At 45.2% G+C, this 20,764-nt stretch overlaps 2 protein-coding genes across 6 annotated transcripts in view; both read right to left on the bottom strand.

Moving 5' to 3' along the window:
• LOC122619451 (segmentation protein cap'n'collar) overlaps nt 1-20,764 on the bottom strand; it is a 42,157-nt gene that overhangs the window by 2,104 nt on the left and 19,289 nt on the right. For 3 of the 5 annotated variants that reach the window (XM_043796407.1, XM_043796406.1, XM_043796408.1), the window contains 5 exons: nt 10,419-10,495; nt 9,793-10,353; nt 4,143-4,580; nt 3,998-4,085; nt 45-1,297 (listed from right to left, as the gene is read on the bottom strand). In XM_043796407.1, the coding sequence (XP_043652342.1) occupies nt 45-1,297; nt 3,998-4,085; nt 4,143-4,580; nt 9,793-10,353; nt 10,419-10,495 (2,417 nt within the window). The other 2 variants (XM_043796410.1, XM_043796409.1) reach the window with 2 other exon arrangements.
• On the bottom strand, nt 14,178-16,605 carry LOC122619452 (transmembrane GTPase fzo). Its single transcript, XM_043796411.1, has one exon. The coding sequence runs from the start codon at nt 16,504-16,506 to the stop codon at nt 14,338-14,340; it is 2,169 nt and encodes a 722-aa protein (XP_043652346.1). The 5' UTR covers nt 16,507-16,605; the 3' UTR covers nt 14,178-14,337.

The following is a 20,764-nucleotide window of genomic DNA, read 5'->3' as shown; positions in this document are numbered from 1 at the left end:
ATTAAAATCAATTCCATGCAGTTCTGCATTTGAGTGACACCTACCTGGAAGACATGACGATGCAGCATGGCAAACTTGTTCGAGATGCGCTTGCGTTCGCCCTCCAAATGATCCCGGTCCTGATTGAGTTGGGTCTTGCGCTTCACCACCGCGTTCACCTCATCCTCGAGGGTCAGGATCTGGTCCAGTTTGCGTTTCCTGCAGTTCTGAGCAGCAACCTTATTCTTTCCACGCCGACGAATGTCGCGAATCAGGGACAATTGGTTCTCGCTAAGGTCGTACTTGGACAAGCGCTCGTTGAACTCGTCCATGGGCAGGTTGATGATGTCCTGCACCGAAATGGGTATGTTCAGGGATCGGGCGCGCTTCTCATCGCGTGTCAGATGCTCCTCCTCCAAGCTGCTGCTGTTGCCGCCGACACTGCTGCTATTGCCGGCACTCGATCCCTTTGAAGCGGTTTTAGTGGCCACCAGAGGCTTCTTATCGCGAGCCTGGGGTCTGGGTAGGGATCCACTTCCCTGGGGTAGCGAGTAGGTATGATTTAGTTGCACCAAATCCTGCGAAGTCCTGGGCGATGGTCGTACGGTATAGTCGCCGGAAAAGGCGCTGCCGCTGGCTCCCATGCCGTAGCCCTGGTGATGATGATAGTCCTTGGATAGAGCGGGTCCCATTGCACCTGGCTCACTGATTCCACCGCTGGCCATTCCCGAGGAGGCGTAGCCAGCATCGTACTCGTACTTGATGCTCTGCGATTGGGCTGCAGTCGCGGCAGCTGGTGGAGCTGTTGGTGGCAGAGCCGAGGGCGTCTGCTTATGGGGATCCCGCTTGCCGTACAGCTGATGTTTCTTCTGCGCCACCGGCGGCTGACGTGTGGCGGTGCTAAGCCGCGAATTGTTGTTGTAGCTAAAGTCGTAGGGGCCACCGTACTTGCCCTGATGGTAATCCTGGGCGGAGTCACTGCCCTCACCCCACTCGCCGTCGGAGAGGGACGGCACTCGCTCGGAACCCATCGAACTGACAGCACTGTCGCTGGACGCGTCCAAGCGATCCGCACCGCCTTGTGCACCTGCACCGCCGCTGGCCAAGAGATCGGCGGTCATTCCTGTTGCTCCAGCGCCCACAGCTGAGCCACTCATTGGGCCCACGCCGCCGGACGCTCCGTTGGCCTGGTTACCGTGCGGATTTCCCGCCCCAAGTTGTGCCGAGCTACCGGAGCCGTTGCTAACATGTCCACTGCTGGGCAAGCCCAGAACCGAGGAGTTGTTGCTGGTGCTGTTGTCAACCATGCGACAGAAGCCTGCAATTAAAAAGATAGTGGGTTAGTTAATAGAGTCTATTATTAAATAAGCTGTTACTTCATTGCAATCGTATGCCCTAATCACTAAAGCGAGCCAAAGGGCTGCAATCCTACTACCTCAAAGTAAGCTACCTAAGCTCATAATCAAAGTACATACTTAAGGTGCTATCACCAAACTTAACAAGTTTTCCATTGAACTAAATACATATCTGTTTATGGCTACAATCGTGTGATGGAAATACCTACACTACGAGTGCAATATTCACTTAGGCTATCCTCTCAATTGATCGAAATCGAACTAGTTTCCCAACTAGTGGTGTGTGCTGCTGCTTTTGGCCTGACCCACTTCAAGTAGACGGGGTTGATTAGGGATCGCCCTTATCGCAAGACACGTCGTCTTGAGTCACTCGCAGCTTCGATTATTCAGCACAAATTTACGACCAGCATTCAGCATTCAGTTTCGCCGCTCGGAATGAGCAGAGGTACTAAAAACTGTGCAGTCATTTTCTATATTTCACTGGACTTATCTTATCTTAGCGCGATAAGGAATAAGCGTGTGCGTGTGCGTTTCGCAAATACCTGGCCACTTTTCCACATCTTGCTGATAAGAAGGAGTCAGATCTGCTGCCCCCGAGTATATCTAATCACAGTCTAAACGGGGAAAATGAGACACGCCCAAGGGGCATATATAAACATATTTATTTTTTAATTTCTGATCCAACCAAAAACACATAATCTCCATGTGCAATCTGGCATTATTGCGCGCCTGCAACTAATTAGACAAATCAATTCGTAAGCTGATTGGTGCGAGCTCTCGTGTATTTATACCCTCTGTGAGCAAGGTCAAAGCTTAAACCATAAACATTGATGACTTGACAAAATGCGATACTTTGTATGAGCACGTATAAGATTACGGCGCACTCTGCCTATAGCGAAAGCTCTGTTTTATGAACCTTTAACAATTATAAGCTGTATTTTTAATCATGATCTTTATAGCGCTATTTGCTTCAGGTTTCCCAGATGCATTATCAACTTGATCGAAATAATAACAGTAAAGAGTGAGGGTTCTCTATAGCGATAGTGCACTGTAACTGTGCAGGAGAGTTATCAGCGACGAACTGAACGCAAGACATAAGGGAAACCATAAAGATAACCGTTAAAGCCAGTGACACGTTTCATGATGTGCAGAAAATAAAGAGCTTAATAATAATATGAAAATCCAAATTGGGAACGTCTTTGTTTCGTTAGGACGTAACCCACTTACGTTACGTATATACGAGAACGTGAAGAACGTGAACTCCACCAGGAACTCCTTTGGAATTCTGCGTCCAGACATTAACAACTATTCAAGATATTAGCACTACTCTCCTATGCTCTTCTGAGCTTTTTTTAACGTTATTGTTTCGAATAGCGATGACTCAGCAGTTTAAAAATAGTAAACAGCAAACAGGCGGGCGAATAATAAAATGAACGAAATGAAAAAAAAAGAAAAAACTTGCTGAGCGGGCATTAGGCAGCGACAGCAACAGCGGGAGTGGGAGCGGTAGGGAAACTGCCCGAGAGAGAGAGAGAGAGAGCGAAAGAGCGAGAGCTAAGAACGTTCCGCTGATATCAGAAACGGAATCAGAAAACAGCAACAAAGATCGCCGTGCGGCATGACTAATGAAAAAATTGTTACGCGGTCACAAGTGAAATATTTCTGAGGGCTTTCGCTCTTCTTTCGTTTTTGGCAACACCGAAAATAACACCACCCCCTTACCACCCACTACCTCATGCGATTCAGAGCATTTTCCGATCCATTTCCATTTCCCCGATATCACTCACTCTCACCTGTTGGATTGCCCGTTCACCGTTTTTGGGATGCTGCTGCGCTACAGAACGCTCGACACTCGTCGAATTTAAAAAAACACACTGAGCTGAATTATATAGCTACTTATATGTGCATAGGTAGCTGGTATATCTGCTACACTTAATCGAAATGCGTCATTATTTTATCAAATTGGTTATGCTAATTACATTAACTTTACGGCACGTTGCGCGTTGCGATATTTACTGCATATATATATATATATATTTGTAGATATGTATGGCTAAATGGATTTTCGAGTCGCGTCGGTTCTAATATTTACTTTACTATCGTATTCGATTGTTCGTGTTCGACTGATTTGCCTCTGCCTCGCGCTCTGTTCTTTTCGCTTTGCTTTCCGCCCTGCCTCTTGAGTGAGTGCTTTTTTGTTGTTATTTTCGCTGGTTGTCGTCTGAATCGCAAGTGAGTGGCAATCGCGAAACCTGAGCGCCCGCTCCGCGCCCTTCTACTCTAAACACTCAACTGTGAACTAATTGTACAAAATTTTGTATGCTAATCGCGCAAGAATGATAAACTGTAAAAAAAGCTCATGGGCCGAGTGGATCTGATCTGTGCTTGAGTCGCTTGTGCACGCGCTTTACGCTTTTCGCTCTTCCGCTTGTTCTGAGTGAAAGCTCGCGGTAAGTGGATGGGGAATTCGGCACCGATGCGCAATCCACTTAACGGACCCAAAGCTCGTTCATCATTCAAGAGAACTTTTTGGCAAGCAGAAAGCTCAGCACTGAGAGAAACTTAAGGTAGGTAACATATATCATCTAACTAATAAACTTGTTACAATATTTTGTAATTTTTAGTTTTTCGTAATTTTAAAGCTATATAAACAGAATACTCACTCTCATTCATGTCCATCAAGTGCAGATCCTCGTCGGTGAAAATCGAGTTGATGAAGCCATCCGTCTGGTTAATGTCCGATGAGGTGTTCTAAGGGAATCAACGTTTATAGACGCTGCATGGCGAGTTGAGGTGCATCCCACTTACCCCGTAGTACATCAGATCGTGCTCCACCTTGTAGGCGGCCGCAGCAGCGGCAGCTCCATCGGCCTCGTGACTGGAGTTGGTCAGGTGCATGCTGGAGGTGACAGCCGAGCCCAGATTGTGCCCGTAGTGGGGCTGTCCGGTGGGGCAGATGTCGCCCAGTGCGGCATTCGGGTGGTGCAACATGGCCGCGTGGTGCGGCGGTGGTGGTGGCGGTGGCTGCAGGGCAGCAGTGGCGCCACTGCCATACTGGCCATGCTGGCCCGCCGGGCCGGGTGCTCCGTTCGAGGGACTCGCCTGGTAGGAGTAGCCGGGATAGTGGTGCGGATACGGCGACATATCGGATACCCCGCCCACCATGCTGGGAATGGGACTGAAGTAGGTGGCAAAGTCCTGAAGACGCTCCATCGAAACGCTGCGATTCAGACGCGGCATGCGGCTCTGCAAGGGGGGAGATGAGGGGGAGAAGGTGGTGGTTAAAGACAGTGATTAATACGGCGCTCGTCGCTTAGCCGCGTTGATGTATTAACAAGGTGAGAAGGGTTCGGAATTACGAAACTTATAACTCAATAACCGATCAATCATCCGCCAGGGGAATTCTCTAGAAACGCGCCGCGCCGGCCAGACAATAAACCGAATTCAAATTGCGCTACAAGTAACAATCTCCCGGCTGTCAGAGTCTCCAACTCCGCACTCTGCCATCCGACTTTGACTTCAACTCCAGCTCGAAATCAGAGTCGACGACTCTCGGTGTGTAAAGCCAAAAAACGTGCACAATGTATCGGTCTGGCGATTTGACTGCCAGATCGATCAATGTGGAATTGAAATGAAATTCGTATCTTTCAAATTGACAAGTGCTCGGGGTTCGCGGCAGCTCAGCCAGCGGTCTTAGCCAGTTGTATTTTTGTTTCAGTTTTTTCTTTATTTTTCATTTTTACCCCCCTGCCCCTTTTATATTTCTGTTTTCCTAAGACTCCTCTGTAAAAAGCTGGCTCTGTAAGTCTGGGCATCTTGGGCCGACTTGGCTGACTGGGCTGACTGATGGCCGGAGATCGTGAGACTACCACTACGACTTCATTAGGCCGCCTTTTGTTATTGTTAATTACCGGTGGGTTTATTTATTTGTTCAACTAATTCCGCAGCCACCGCGTGGCGTGGGCGAATGCGCAAGGGTATTATTATTTCATATTTGACTCTCTTCTGAATCACTCACACTCACACTCGAATAATAATAATAATCAATATTCCTCGAACTGCGATCCTTTATCGACTCGACTCGACTCTTCCCTTCCTTTTGGCGGCACCAATTTGTTCTTAATGCTAAATGCCGCCGCCGCGTGCAATTAAGATCTTTCGGATGCGATGGACACCTATATCTGGCTGACGTTGATGCTGATGCACTTTGACACTGACATTGCCGATACGGATCGAAAATCGAGAAACCGAGACACCAAGAAACCGAGAAACGATTATTCCGACAAAAGAATCCAAATTCTGGATTCGGATCGAACTCCTTTGCGCGTTGACGTTGAGTTGTCGTTTGACCAGCATCAACTGACTGACTGACGGAATGACAGTAGCCAAGGCAACTCACACAGATACTCCGAGGAGATGCAACCATGTGTGTGTGTGCAAACAACCTGTATCTCACCATTCGCATGTGTATCTAATGAATGCCTCAACACGCTCCTGAACGCAAACGCAAACAGGTATGTGTGTATGTGTGGCAGACCAAAAACGGAGGTGGCAGGTAGGTAGGAGCCATTGGGCGTTCACTTCAGCCAGTTGCAGTCGCTTGTATCGCTTGTATGTATGGGTCGTATCTTTGTATCTTGGTATCTTTGTATCTGTGAGTGCGCAACGCGCATCGCGCATGTGTAATTTGAATTGTCACTGTCTTGTCATTAACTTCTGGTGTTGGCCATTGTTTGTTACGCTTCACACGCAAACAAATCCAACCGCCGACTTAGACACGGTAGCCGATCTCCATCTCCTTCCTTACTACTGCACACATGCAGTAATGCATCGATCTGGATGCATCGAGAGTGCGATCGTCTAGGGGCTTTTGTGGGCACAAGAATCGATTCTTCGGAACCTTTAATTCAACCTCAACCGTTACGGCGTAGAAATGGGAGGTAGGTGCATTAGATGGCATATTTGATAGGGGGAATTACTATCATTTAAGAGTTTTTCATTATTGCCGATCCCATTAACGGTTGTCATGCGGGCTTCGCTAGATTAAGATTATAATTTGAAGCGGCTTTTCTTTAGATTCAAGAAAGTACATTTTCTAGTTCTTTAAATTCAAGAAGCTGCATTTTCTAGTTCTCTAAATTCAAGAAAGTACGTTTTCTAGTTCTTTTAATTCAAGTAGGTGCCTTTTCTAGTTCCCCTTTAATGTGCAAATAATCACATTGCATTGGCTATTCACTGTGAATAATAATACCTATAAGACAACTAACTATTTTTAAATGAACCGTAAATTACCTCAAAGCTCATTGATCATTTTTGCTCAATTTATACAAAATATGATGCACATTTATACACAATTATTATTAATGGCAGGCAATTCCTCAAAAACATTGATGCTCAAAATAAAGTTAAATGGAAATTTAAAAGCTACAAGTACATTTAGTAAGAAAACCCTATTTTTAATTAAACGACTTCCCAAAATGGCTGTTTAATCTTCAAAACAAACACATTGTTTTCGATAGCTGCTGAACATATTTCCGCGAAATTCCCAATCCATCAATGGCCAGCCGGGATTCACCGATATTCGGCGACGTCAGACGACTTGAACTACTATATTCTATAGATTATGGATTCCACTTGGTCCCTGTTGCCAACCACCAACGACCAGCAAATCCCCGCCAGAAACCAGCCATCACACCTGAGCGGTAGTTTCGTGTGTTTTTTTGTCATTAACTTGATTTATGTGTGTGCACAAATCGAGTCCCATGACAGCCGCAGTCTGAGTTTCGCAGTTCGAGGCGCAACTGAAGCCTCCGCAGCCATCAAACTGTTTACATAAATTGAATTAAAATCGTACAGCAGCAAAAAATACAAAAAAGTTGGGCAGGGAAAAAACTACAGCGAAGAAAAACAACGCAGCACAACAGAGATGCTGTAAAATAATTAATAAAGTTTTTTTGTTTTTTCACTTTGCGCTGATTTTGCAGCGCTAAGCTTTTTGCAAATATTTAAAATTCACATAATTAAAGCCGTGCAAAGGGGCGATTAGGGGGCAAGGGGGGCAGCGGGGGCAAGGGACGGACATTAGGAGATAAATTTTTTTTTTTTTGTAATTCGCGCGCGCTAAATGGGGATTTAATTGCAGGGGCTACCGCCGAGCGGAGCTCAAAAGATGCAATCAAGCTGCTGCGAGGGGGGAGGGGGAGGGGGTGGAGCGGCAAATTGGAGGGCAGGCGACGCGGCAAAGTGCCACCGAATTCAATAAACACTTCGGTCCCATGCGGAAAAGTCAAGTGGCGCATTGCAAGCGTTGCGAGCCAAGAGACAAGAGGCCAAAAGAAACAATGCAAATATTCAGGCCCCCAGCAAAAAGTCTACGTAACGAAACACCGCCCCACTTCGCACTCCTCACTGCCAAAAAATTTAGCTTACTGATTGCAATTAGATATTAGTTATTAGTTATAAAATGAAACAATTATTTGGCAAGAATTCTCAAACATCAATCATAGCTATAGTTCTCTGTCAATCATCTAACTTTCCTTGAAGCAGTTTGATGCTTTTCTTACGAAATTTCTCGCGGTGCAGAGATAGCTAGCCACCTTAGGGCACAGGTAGCCACTGCAATGAGGCACATCATCAATGAATGCAAATGCAAATGGCAAATGTGGCAAATCGAGTGCGATCAGGAAGTTGCATAATGATTATTCGCGCTAGGATCAAGCTGCAAGAAGTGCTGGAAAAACAAAGCTCAAAGCCGCCTAATGACACTTTCCGTTGAACGGAATCTTCCAAATGGCAAATGGCAACTGGCAAATCTCCCCAGAGAGTCGGCAAAGGATTTGGGCCGACTGCAGTTCTGCGGAATCCTGCGAATAACCGATCATCTGGCTCATTAAATGGCTTTGCCAAGTGCCGAGAGCCGACAACCCGCTGGCATTCACAAAAACCGTAGGGGAAAACTAACTGAACGGACCACATCAAACACGCCGGACTAGGCCTAATCCACCAACTCGGGGTGACCACTGTGGTTTTCCCTTTGTGCGAGCTGGTGTCTGAGTTCATGAGTTTGCTACCGGCGAAATGGCTTTACGGTAATTGCCGCTGACTTCGTGACTGCTTTCTGCTGTCTCTTTTGTCCACTCTATGGCCGTCTCTTTCTCGGGTAGAGCAGGCAGGTCAAAGGTTGAGCACAGGTTCAGGAAGCACTTCATTGAGGAAGCACTTGTGCGACTCAGACTTGCGGTGGATTAGTTTTATTGGCTCCGCAGAAAGCAATATTATAACATTCTATTCATTCAAAACACGAGATCTCTGACAGAAAATATGTATCTCAAATTTTCATAGTCCAAAGCTACCTAATCAAGATCAGTACTCAATGAGATTAAAAAAGAAACGTGTTAAGAAAAATCTTTAGAAAACGTAACAAAATTGAAAAGCAGCCCAGTCGAGGTATAAACCAAGATGGGAGACTATGTGTATGTGTGTTATATGTATATATTATCTCAACATTGCTCGCATTCGCCTCACTGCCATGATTTTGTAGCTGTTGCCGTACATTTTTGATGAGCGCTTACAACAAAAGCCAAAAAATAATAATACAAGAATTCGTCCGTCAAGAAGAGGCTAAAAAGCTGGCGAAGATTGAAGAGTTCAGGGGAGAGAGGGAAGACTGAAGACTGGGAACTTGATTGACGAACTTGTGGCTGCAAACGGAATAAAAGCGTTTGACTTTCGGGCCAGGAGAGACATTGGCGGCAAGGTGGGGAGCATATGTACAACCAGATTTGAAGCTTTGTACAAACAGCAACAACACGGCTCCTCTTGAGGAGAGCAGCCCCAAGATCAAGTGCTTCAGAACAGCACAGAACGCGAGGAAGGAGGTCGGCGGACGAGGCCAAACCACGTGAAGAGCCAGAAGAAATGGAAGGCAGATCACGAAGAACGAAAAAAAAAAAAAAAAAGAAAAACCAAATAATAAAACCGAACAGTGAAAAGAGCCACTCCAGAACGAGAAGCGGCCCAAGAATAACGAAAGCGACGTGCAAATGATCCTTAAATGAATACATATGTATACACCACCAGCTTGTACAACTGAGGTTGATATATGAGTCATATGGTTAAAGTTTAGTTTTTAAATCATGCTAAAAATAATAATTTAAACTTCTGTAAACTGATTGGTTAAGTTTTACAAACTTCCAAGTAAAATATAACGAAATTTCTGCCTACAGAATTTATCTTTTGAACAAATACATTATCTAATATGTTTGTTTTAGAACCCAAGAATTTATTCAAAGTCCCTATTATTTCGACCGCAGCTGTACATACACGTGTATGCATGTAAGTATGTGGAGCGCTCGACGGATGGCAGCACTTGAACCGAGCATCCGCATCAAATTATAAATAAATATACCTTCTTTTTGCTTTTTGTCTGTGGTGAGGATTACGATCGATGCACACATACCTGATGATGGCCATGATGGAATCCGCCGGCAGCTGGCTGCCTCTGGAAGGCGCTGCCCGTGCCGCTGCCCACGCCCACTCCGACGCCAACGCCCACGCCCACACCGACACCGACTCCACCGCCATAGTTGGCCTGCTGCACAGCACGCTGGTGGGCGGCAGCTGCAGCGGCAGCATGGTGGGCATGGGCATGGTGCATCGACGCATGGTGGTGGCTATGGGGATGAGCGTGAGGGTGGCCGTGGTGCGGATGAGGGTGGTGGTATGGCGGAGCCGTTGATTGCAACATCTCGACTAGTTCCTTCTTGGCGTCCTCATCTAAGTCAAACAGGGGCGAGCCCACGGAGTTTTGCAGATCCTCGAAGTCGCTCACCGAGAAGCTATCGCCGTCCACCTTCTCCGGTTCGTTGTCCTTGTTCTCCGCTCCGATCCTGCGCTGCTTGCTCGGGATGCCGTCGCCACTGAGGAAATCCTCGCCGGTCTCCGAAACAATCCGCTGTGCTTGGTTCTCGTTGAATGCGGCAGCTGCCTGCGAAGTGGAGGCCGCCGGATCGTTGGATAACTACGTGGTTGCGGAGAAGTCGATAAGGGATTTAGGAAGCCATGGATGGGGTGCATTGAACTTACCTCGTCTTCGAGCGGAAATTCAGAGAGCTTGAGTACGTCGTTCAACAACTCATCCAGGGGCAAGCGAATGTATTCACCTGAAGTAAGAAGAATGAAACATTTAACAATATAATCCAACTCCTCACGATTTGCTCTTAGTTCTGGTCAAAATGGTCTGTGTCTTTGGGTATTGTTGTTTTAAAAACTATCCCTACTACTACCAGGAATTGGAAGCATCCAATCTTTTGATCGCCCACAATATTTGTAATAAATAAACTGTATTCCCTTTGGAGTTACAATTTCCCCAGAGCTAATGTCTTTGTGAGCATATCATAGCATGGAAAATATGGGAAAATATTTTGATCATTTGAATGGAATAGCTGGATGCCCTATTATACTCGCCCACTTTGCCTCGAAACTCCCCAGAGAGTGATCAATTTTCTGCTACAAAAACAGTTTGAAGGCTCAAAGGTTCACAGGGGGGCAGGAAAGTAGGAAAGTAAATAAGGAGCGTCCCAAACAGTAGCACTTTCCTGTGGGAGACCGAGACTGAGTTCGCAAGATCAGCGGAGAGATCACAGAGTGGACAGTAACTAGAGTCACTCGATCATTAATCATAATCATAAAAACGTGATCTTTGAGAGATCTCCTTCACTCACAAACCGACTGACGGAAGCAGCTGAAAAATATTGAAATATTGCAATAAATGAGCGATTTCCCAAGCTCCCTGCGGTCTCACCCCCATTCCCCATCTCCACTTAATTGATGATCAGTTTTGACAGCTCCCAGATATGGCAAACTAAACACAAACTAAACTCGAGGCACAACAATGAGAAAGCTTCCCTCAAGTGTATCGCTTACAATTGACTCGCAGACAATTGATTCCTGCTCAAATATTGATGGCAGCCAAATATTTGCATTGGGAAATTCTCGGGAAAAAGCAAACCAAGTCAAGAACTGAGTGGGGGTATTGGATATTATCAGAAAATTACTACTTAACATCGCATCGAGTTCCACGAAGAGGGAAAACGCAGAGAGCCCAAGGTGGGCAAACACACATCTAGATAAAGCCAAAATGGAAACCCGAAAAAATAAAGGCTCAAATGAGGGCGCAACTTGGTCGAGAAAGACCAAAAGGAGAGAAGAGTAGAGACTCAAGTGGTGTGACGACGACTACGACGACGACGACGACCTTTACCGGGGCACTTGAGTCGGGTCAAAAAATTAGAATAAACACCAGAGATGGAACAGTTTGGTGGTTCTTCTGTGGGCCCGGCCAACACAATTCTAGCAAATGCTTTGTTATTCTTACGATTGGTTACAAAACAACTCATTCCCCCGCCAGCTTTTCCCATTTCCATCGCAACCATTTTGGGCCCGTTCTGTTCTGTTCTCTTCTCTTCTCGCCTGTTCTTCTGGCCATGTTTTTTTTTCGGCTTGCTGGCTTATAGCCTGTTATTTTAGGGTTCTCCCTTCATTGCTTAACTTCTTTTTTCCTTTTTTTTCTCGTTTGGTAACAATTCGTGGTCCGTTAATTTTGGAATGCGTTCGTGTGGGTTTCGAATTGTTTACTTATCGTTTTTGGTCTTTGGGCTGATTGTTTGCCTCTCGTTTCGTGGGTTTCCAGCTCGCAGCTCGCATTGTGGCCGAAACGATAACGAAAATATTAGTAGACTCGGGTTCGTGTGCTGGTCTTTGTTTAGTCGTCCGGTTGGCCAGGAGCAACTGTCAACTGTCACCAGCAATTAGGCGACAAGGCTCACAGAAGGCGTTGATGGGGCCACGCATTGTTTGACCATATTGGTATGCGAGTGTGGGTACTTCAATTTTCGGTTACCTTTCAGGAAGTTCGCTCGGAAGGAAGTGAGGAATACTGTGGGAGCGTTCCGTAATGGAGCCGCTAATGGGGTTGATTGAGCACTAAACACCGACGGCTACTTGATATGGTCACAGGGGTGACAACGAGTGTAGTTTTGGGGTGGTATTGGGCGGTACCCTTACCCTTATGTTTGTTCAGATTATAAGCCTAATCGAAGCGGTAAATACGGCTTGACTTGTCCTAATAATGGTGGTTATAGTAGAGATTGAAAACAAACAGAAAAACAATTATTGTTTGAAATAGAACGAAATAGAAGAAAGAGAATACTGCATATCTACCCAACAACTTCCACCCCACGTTGGGCGCCAATACTAGAGCTCTACACTCGGTATTATGATCGAACAAAGAGTGAACCATTACGAACCTTTAGTTTAGTTTATTAGTTCAAGGGATGCTGCAATGATGACGCCGTTGATATCTGTGAACTATTCGCGTTTATAATCCAAGAAACACAAACGTCTGTAGAGCCAAAGTCAAATGGGTCTTGGCTGTTTTAGTTGCTTTTTTTCGACGTTGATTGTCGCAAAGATCGTTGTAGTTGGCTTTTGTGAGCAGATTGAATACAAATCGTTGCAATAAAGCGCTGATTGTTGTTGATATTTGGCCAAACACTTTGACAATTATGTAACGTTTTGACAGCCAAAATGTTGCAGAATCAACAATGGCGTGCCGACTAAAAGCAGCCAAAGCAAAAGCAATCCAATCGCAACTTCGATATTGCCGTTTCCGTTGCAGACAGACTTTGTATTGTGTTGTCTTTATGTTTGATTTTTTTGTTGGTTTTTTTGTTGTTGTGCTTTGCACAATTCGATTGTATGTGTGGAAAATGGGTTTAAGTTATTTTGCAATGCCTTTGATTATTGTAAGGGGCTTTTTTTAGAATCGCACAATGGTCACTTGAGTATGGGGAGCTTGGTATGTATTTTTGTTGGATTTGGTAACTTTCACTTTTTTTATTTTTTGCTTTTGTTGTAGTATATCTTTTGCACAAATGCAGACGCGTAATAGTTTACAAAATTTGGTTAATGTTTGACACAGTTTGATGATTAGTTGTGTGTACAGTCGAACAAGAATATGTTCAAATCATCTAATTGGCATGGCATAAAAAAGAGCCGAAACACTTGACTTGGCCAGAACGAGCGATTCGAACTGTCGGAATCGGAATGCCGCGTCACCTTGCCGGGCTCACAGAGTTGTTAACGAATCTTCGCCGGAGCAGAGTCCTTTTTGCTTGTCCACGCCCACGAAGAAGAAGTCGGTGGCGTTATTATCCATTCACATATATATAGTTTTACCCTTATGCGATTTTCTGCGCGCGCGTCAAGCGTCCAGCGTTTCTCGAGCGTTTATAAAAATTCAAATACGATTCTAAAACGCTGCTCAAGCCTCTGCCGCGGTCGCAGCTCCGCCATTCGCTGTCGACGTCGACGTCGGCAGTGGCGCAAGAGAAATGGCGCTCTCAGTGCGGACCCAGTGCATGCGTGCGAGCGAGACAACCGTATGCACTTCCTCCCCGTTTTGAGCTGCCTTTGTTCATGCGCACTCGCACTCGCACTGCTTGGGTATGAGTGTGTACGTGTGTGTGTGTGAGCAAGGGGCGGAGCTTAGAGTTCAGCTTGGCCTGTTTGTATCTGTTGTACTTTTGCTTTTGGCCGCTTCAACATGGACGCTTTGTTTAAGCCCGATGTTTTCTACAATACAAAAAAACAGAAAAAAGAGCCAAAACTGGTTCTCTCGTTCTTATTCCCAGCATGTGCATGTTGCTCAGTGAGAAAGTGTGCGTGTGTGTGTGCGTGTGAGCCATTAGGAGGAAGGAAAAACAATCTAATCAAGTAATTTAAACAGTCAACAGCAGTAAAAACTGTTTAAATTTGCATGGCTAAGACTCTCGTGGTACGAAGTAACTTTAAAACGGTAGAGACCATAATCGTTTAATGTTTTAAAATAACCAAACAAGAACATAGCAATTTTAAAGTAAAAGAACGGAATTACAATAAATAATTAGGTAACCCAAAAAAAAGTGGAAACTTTTAAAAACATTTGGAATTTGCTATAACCCTCTCATAATTTGCAGCCCTTGCTCAAGTAGGTCTCTTGAAACTCCGCCAATCGACTGGCCAGCAGCTGTCCCTCGTCCCGAAACTTCTTCAGCTTCAGCTGCAGCACCTCCATCGATTTTATTTGCTTGGTCAGCTCGGCGGTCCTCACTTCCAGGTCACTCAGCGTTTCACTGGACTTGGCCTCCCAGCCATTTCGGACCTTAGCCAGGTGCTGTTGCAACTGGAACTCGAACCCGTTGACGGTTTGCTGCACATCCGCCCGCAGACGTTGTTGCAACAGCCTGACGTACTGCCTCTTGAAACTCCGCTCTTGGGCGGCTGTCGTCCAAGCGGCGTACTCGTAGAGGTAAAAGGATCCGACGAGGCCACCAAGGATCAGCACGATTGGCCAGCTGAACGAGCGGATGGCCAGGGCACTCAGCAATACGGTTCCAAAGCTACCTTTGGACTTGACCAACGATGCCAGCATCTGCCAATGGTTGCCGTGTATCAAAGGTGGCAATGGCAAACATTTCTTGTGGCCATTGTGCAACTTTGGCATTCGGAATGGACTTGCGTGCAGTGGTATATTTCCTTCGAGACGCTGCCACAGGGCAGTAAAGCCCAGGGAGAACATAAACCTAAGATCTGGCTGAAAGTCAGCCATATAGGATTGGCAATCCGCGTTGTAGATGACCTGCCAGTTGTACGATTTGTCGGTGGTCTGAAGCTCCAGTTCATTCTCCATTTGGAATAGTTTTTCCTGCAGTGGCATAGAGAGGCATTGCAGCACTCGATCCTCAAGGAGTTCATCCAAATGGGCACTTAGAGAGCGTTGATAGAGACCAATTTGAGCTGGGAACTCGGGGTGGAATGGGTGCGAGAAGGATGACACAGCCGAGGGTATTAATGTGTTGATCTGGTCGTTTAGAACGCTCTGACCCACACGTTGTGTCATATTAGTTAGTTCTTCGAACCAAATCTGCAGCTCTTCTCTGTCATCTTGCATTAGTATTACCCAGTCGTCCATTTCCGCATTCAAGTTTGCTCTCCTCTCCGTATTCTCCTCTATTAGACGACTAACTTTTTCTATGAAAGGACTGATCAGCGTGGATTTCAACTGGGTTAAAATCTTCTGTGCACTCAGCAAGTGTGGCCCAAACTTGGTTTTCAACGCAGACTCAGCGAGGCAATTCGAAAAATCATTTTCGAAACGCAGGAACTCCTGATATCGCTCTTGTGTTTGTGCCGTGGGCTTCGGATTGTGACCATTTCGTATGTGCAGGGCCTCCAAAGCTGAGACATGATAGATCCTTTCCCAGGCTTCCTGCGCATTGGCATAAACACCCAAGTCATCCACCAGCAGGTTGACGCAGCGCTCCATGTGCTGATCCTTGACCTTCTGCTCCATTTCCGGCTCCAGACTGCTGGCCTTGTCCCATCGATTGTTGAGTATGAAGAGATTTGGCCGCGAGAGCTTGGATGCCACATCCTTGAAGAACTGCCTTTCCACGCGCGAAACCGTTGACTCTGCGTTCAAAACCAAGATGAATACATCCGCATCCATGCAGTAGCTATCCAGGCAGTCGTCCAGTTGCGCGGTGACATCCACGCCAGGTGTATCCATCAGAACCACGTCGTAATCCAGGATCGAGCAGCGGTTCTTGGCCATATTCACCTGCAGTAGCGTCGAGGGTTTCAGGGCCCTGGGCGAATGAGCACTGGCCAGCTCCTTTAGGGCACTCAGCTCCATGTGCTGCTCCTGCTGCTCGACCTTCACGTGCTCGGTGTCACCAGAGCCATTGGCCTGCACTTGGCAAAAACAACTGGTGGTGTGGCCCATGGCGCTGGGCAGGATCTTCTCATGCAACAGGGCATTGATCACGGCACTCTTGCCGTTCGAGGTGCGTCCAAAAAATGCCACCTTCATTCGATCGCGCGACAGTACCTTGGCAATGGCCTCCACTCTGCTGGAGAAGGCGCACAGGTGCTCCAGCATTTGTCGATCTCGCAAGAGGACACTCTCCTCCAAAATGGTTAGAAAACTGGACAGATAGTTGCTCAAATCGTGATATATATCCTGCAGCTCCGTCTTGGCGTCCACAAACTCACTCAATCGCGAGGACGCCGACGAGCGGGATACGAATGAGGACACCGACGACGTACTTTCTCCCGAGTCTGATTCCGCCATTTTTCTCAAATATAACAAAGAATGTTAACAATTTATTTATAAAATATAGGAAGGAAACTGTAGACGATGTTGTTTGACTCGCTTTTTGAGGGGTTGTGACATGCCAAATGATAAAATGCTTTGATAAAAGGAGCTTGGGTAAATGTTTCACAACGATATGTATCTAGTTTTCTGTCTTTAAAATTCCATTTTATAAGATATTACTTTAGTTCCATGAACATGCTAATTGTGTTAAAACACGTATTTAATTCCTGCATAATATGACACAATTTAGCTGCAATTTTAAACTGACCCCAATACCTTTCAACTAAATGCACAGCCTTTAAAGCCGCACGATTTCCAGACCGCCGCCCAATGAAAACACACACACTTATTTACCGAAAAAAAATTAACACAATTACCGCAATCATGGAATCACCCAAAAGAGAGTCGGTAAAAGAGCAGGCAATATGCACATTAATGGGCCACTGAACTAATAGACCGGGCCAACACCGTAGAGCCCAAAAAACGCTTTTGGTGAACTTCAAACTTCAAAAATACCAAAAATCCAGCAAATAGAGGGAAAAAAGTCAAATTGCTTGCTGAATGCTCGGGGTTCGGTCTTAAAAAATTAGCAGCATCATCAACAAGGTGAGGAGGGGGCATTTCGATTGGATGCTTGTATAATTTTTTTCCATCGCCGCTAGAAAACAGTAGGAAAAAGAGCACAGAAATATTGAACAAGCAAAACTCGCCTGGTTAATCATTTTTTTTCTTCTCTTCAATGGTTTTTTTGAGCGTTTTCTTGAGTGCTTTATTACAACTTAATTAGTTTAAATTGTTGCCGGCGCAAAAAAAGGAAGAAACAATAACAAAGAAGCCGATGCTGATTGAGAAAATAATTACGGGAGATTAGAGGGGGTTTAGAGAGAAGCAGGGTCGTATCCGGTGAAAGACAATCAAAGGCTGTTTTAAAACATTTTCGGTAACAAAGCATATTTAAATTTAACATTCAATTTGCTTTCCCTAGACTGAAAGTTTGCCATCTGAACTTGGAAACTCGTTCTCAGTTGTTGCTTTACAAGCCGTTTTCCAACACTTTAATGTGCAACACAGGTACAGTTTTCACGAACGCATCGCGACAATGAAAATAAGTGTATTTGTGCAGGTTTTGCTGGTATTGAATTCAAATTCGCCAATGACTTTTCACTATCCTCGAAAGAAGAGCAATCGCTGTTACAGAAAACCAGTGAGCAACAATTATGACAGGACAGATCCGCGGCAGCGGATAGTGTCAACAATGAAATTGCTAAAAGAAGCCAAGTCAGATTTTGGGCAAGAAGGGGGGCTGGTACAGCACTATTGTTAACAGACATGTGTGTAGATGGCGGTGGCGGTGGGCAACATTATCTGTACTTTACGCCACTTTTTGTTGTTAATGAGTTGCCACAAAATCACCAAATCAAAAAATCCGAAGAAGCTGAATGAAGCTTATGAATGAGTTCGCTGCTGGCTACCCATTTGAATAGCCTCATTTGAATAGCACAGCATTGGAAAATCAATTGGAGTAACTGGGCAACACAAGCGTTGAAAATGAGAAACTTTCATCATCCTTAAAGTCACATGCGTACTCAATGGGTCAAGTATAGTTTAGCCACTACACTACACTGGCTAATTAAACATCGAACTTATGTAGGTTCATATGTCTGTTTTTATTATGCAATTCTCAGTTAGTTTTGGCCATACTGAGACATAGAAAGGTGCCGGCTGAGGTTGCGCAACGCGAAAACACTTGAAAGTGATACGATTATGCAGCACAAAAAAAATATCGTTGACCAGGCCAGGCCAGGCTAGACTAGACCAGACCAGACCAAAAATAAAGCCGGTCAGGACTGCAGCCCCTCGCACCTATGCCGATGCCCCTCTGCCCTGTCTGTTTGTTATTTTGTCAGCATGTAAATTTTCCCTTTTTTCCTCTCTTTTCTCATTTTGTAAATTTGTAGCGTAATGCTGACCACGTAGAATTTGAACAATTTCCACGGTCCGCACCATCTCCTCCAGCACTCCCTCGCTTTTCCAGACAACAGCAGGGCGCAGAGTGGAAGAGGCGGGTCAAGGAAGGCCACCAGACAGATGAGAAAGATGCGGAATAGGGATCCTCGATAGGTGCACCGCCACTGCACCAGATGTGCCCATCGATGGGCGGGAAATGAAAGAACAACTCCAGTTTACTTATCTGATGAGCACAGCTCACTTCAATTAAATGATCCTTTTCTAGCAAGTTAAGTATCTTAACTATTCACTTTAGATCGATCATTTTTTAAGCCCAGTTCCTTAACGGTTTCTTAAGAATCTATAAAACTATCTGCCCAAGAATTCTACGAACGTGCCTTTCAAAAACTTAATAGAATTTAGTTTCATGTTTCCCACCGAAAATCCCCTCTCCATAAACCAGTGGTCAATAAACTTGCGTAGCTTGGCAGCAGCCAGAGCGGCCTAACTGATTGCATAATGGAATTTAAGCCACCGAAAACCGAAATCAAAACCAAAATATCTATAGCATAATTGAGAATAAGAGCATTTCTCGGCGATACCACGCCGAACTTCTGGCCAAGTCATGCTGCTCCAAAAGTTGTCAACGATCTGAGAAGCTAAATAAAAAAAATAAATAAAAAAAGAGCAAATAACAAAAAGGTGGAAAAAGAACAAACCCAATCGAATTGAAAGGCAACGAATGTAATCAGATTTGTGATTCATTGGGAGATGTATGTATATGTACGAGTATATATAACAAACAGAGAGACAGCTAGATATAGAAAATCAGAAATCAGAACTGTTGAAAACAAACGAAGCTGATTGGAGGACAGGCGACAAAAAGCGAGACGAACGAGTAACCGAGGGCTACTTGCAACTTAATTGCCATGATTTCAGATCCTAGAAGGGCAATGAGCAACACACATGCCCCTCATGACAAGGCAACCTTGACAGGACAATGCCCGGAAAATGTCGCCCGTCGAATGGTTACAACTTCATTGCGAAGGCTCGAAATTAACGATGAATTACTTGTGAAAAGTCAGGAACAACGGCTCTAAAACCTAGCACCTGAACGTGCAAACGATGGAATTTATGAGTTTTTCCTTTAAAACTCTGTTCAATAGTTTAGGCAATGAAATACCATTTACTGAAACAGCAACCGAAAAATGACTTTCATTTTGCTCGTTTATAGTTTCGAAGGGCGAACAATGGCAGATAATGCCGCCAAAGGCTGTGGACTTTAGAAAATCGTTGGGTTCAATCCGTGGGGAATTTGGATACGCACAAATCCGAGATCGAGGCCCAAAAACTCCGGGCTCGTTCTCAGACAATGGCGAGTGTGCGTGTGAATGCGATATGAATCTATCTAGCGGACTTGGGTGCGCATCAATGGATTTTTAATAAATGGCCAAACGAAGCAATCAATATAAGCTGCTGCTTAATGCTCGTGAATAGGAAACATATCCAATATGGTGGCTGCTGTGCTGCTGCTGCCCCTTCTTCCTCAGCTTCTCTCCCTTATTCCACTGGCACACAAAATGGTGGCCAGCGATTTGCGACTTTCCGTTCTCGAGGGGCAGGATAGAAGCTACTTTTCCTCCTCCCTCCTCCTCCTGCTGCTTCGTTTTCCCAGCCCAATGAGCCAGTTCCACAGGGGATGAGGCAGGAAGTGCACAGCAGGAGGAGGAGGAGGGTAAACACAGCGGCTCAGCCGGAAGGGGATAGCAATCTAGACCCTCAAACTTTAGAAATGCATCATTATAGTCAATTGCATCGCTATGAAGGTAACTTACTACTTGAGATTCTTTTGAGGGTTCGAGAACATTCATGAAGTTCCATAACCAGACGTCTTAAATACCAATTGGTTACTTTCAAGGTTTCTAAAAGCGCACTTTTGAAATGTAATTTTTTAAAATATATACACACTCCTCATTTAAGGACACGCAATTATGCCACAAAACTTTTTACTTTAACGCAGTTGACAGAAAAGGAGGTATCGATACCAAGTACCATTTTTGATTAGTCATTTTAGTAAGGCCGTTTCAAATATTAACTCAAATATGGTATTCCCCTTTCGAATTGGAGTCAAAAATATCGATAATTTCCAAAAGGTAAGTTATTTTTCAAAAATAGTTTGGACATATACATAACCCCTCTTCGGACTCCTTCACTGTTTTCGGCTCATTGATCAGCGTATGTACAGCTGATAGGCCAAAGTTGAGACCTTGCAGCACGTACCTCCCCG

This window comes from Drosophila teissieri, chromosome 3R, assembly GCF_016746235.2.
Source record: "Drosophila teissieri strain GT53w chromosome 3R, Prin_Dtei_1.1, whole genome shotgun sequence".
Lineage (NCBI taxonomy): Eukaryota > Metazoa > Arthropoda > Insecta > Diptera > Drosophilidae > Drosophila > Drosophila teissieri.
This window is presented reverse-complemented; position numbering and strand designations above follow the sequence as displayed.

Coding starts and splice junctions, on each gene's coding strand:
- LOC122619452 (XM_043796411.1), bottom strand. CDS start 16,506: ATGGCGGAATCAGACTCGGGAGAAAGTACGTCGTCGGTGTCCTCATTC.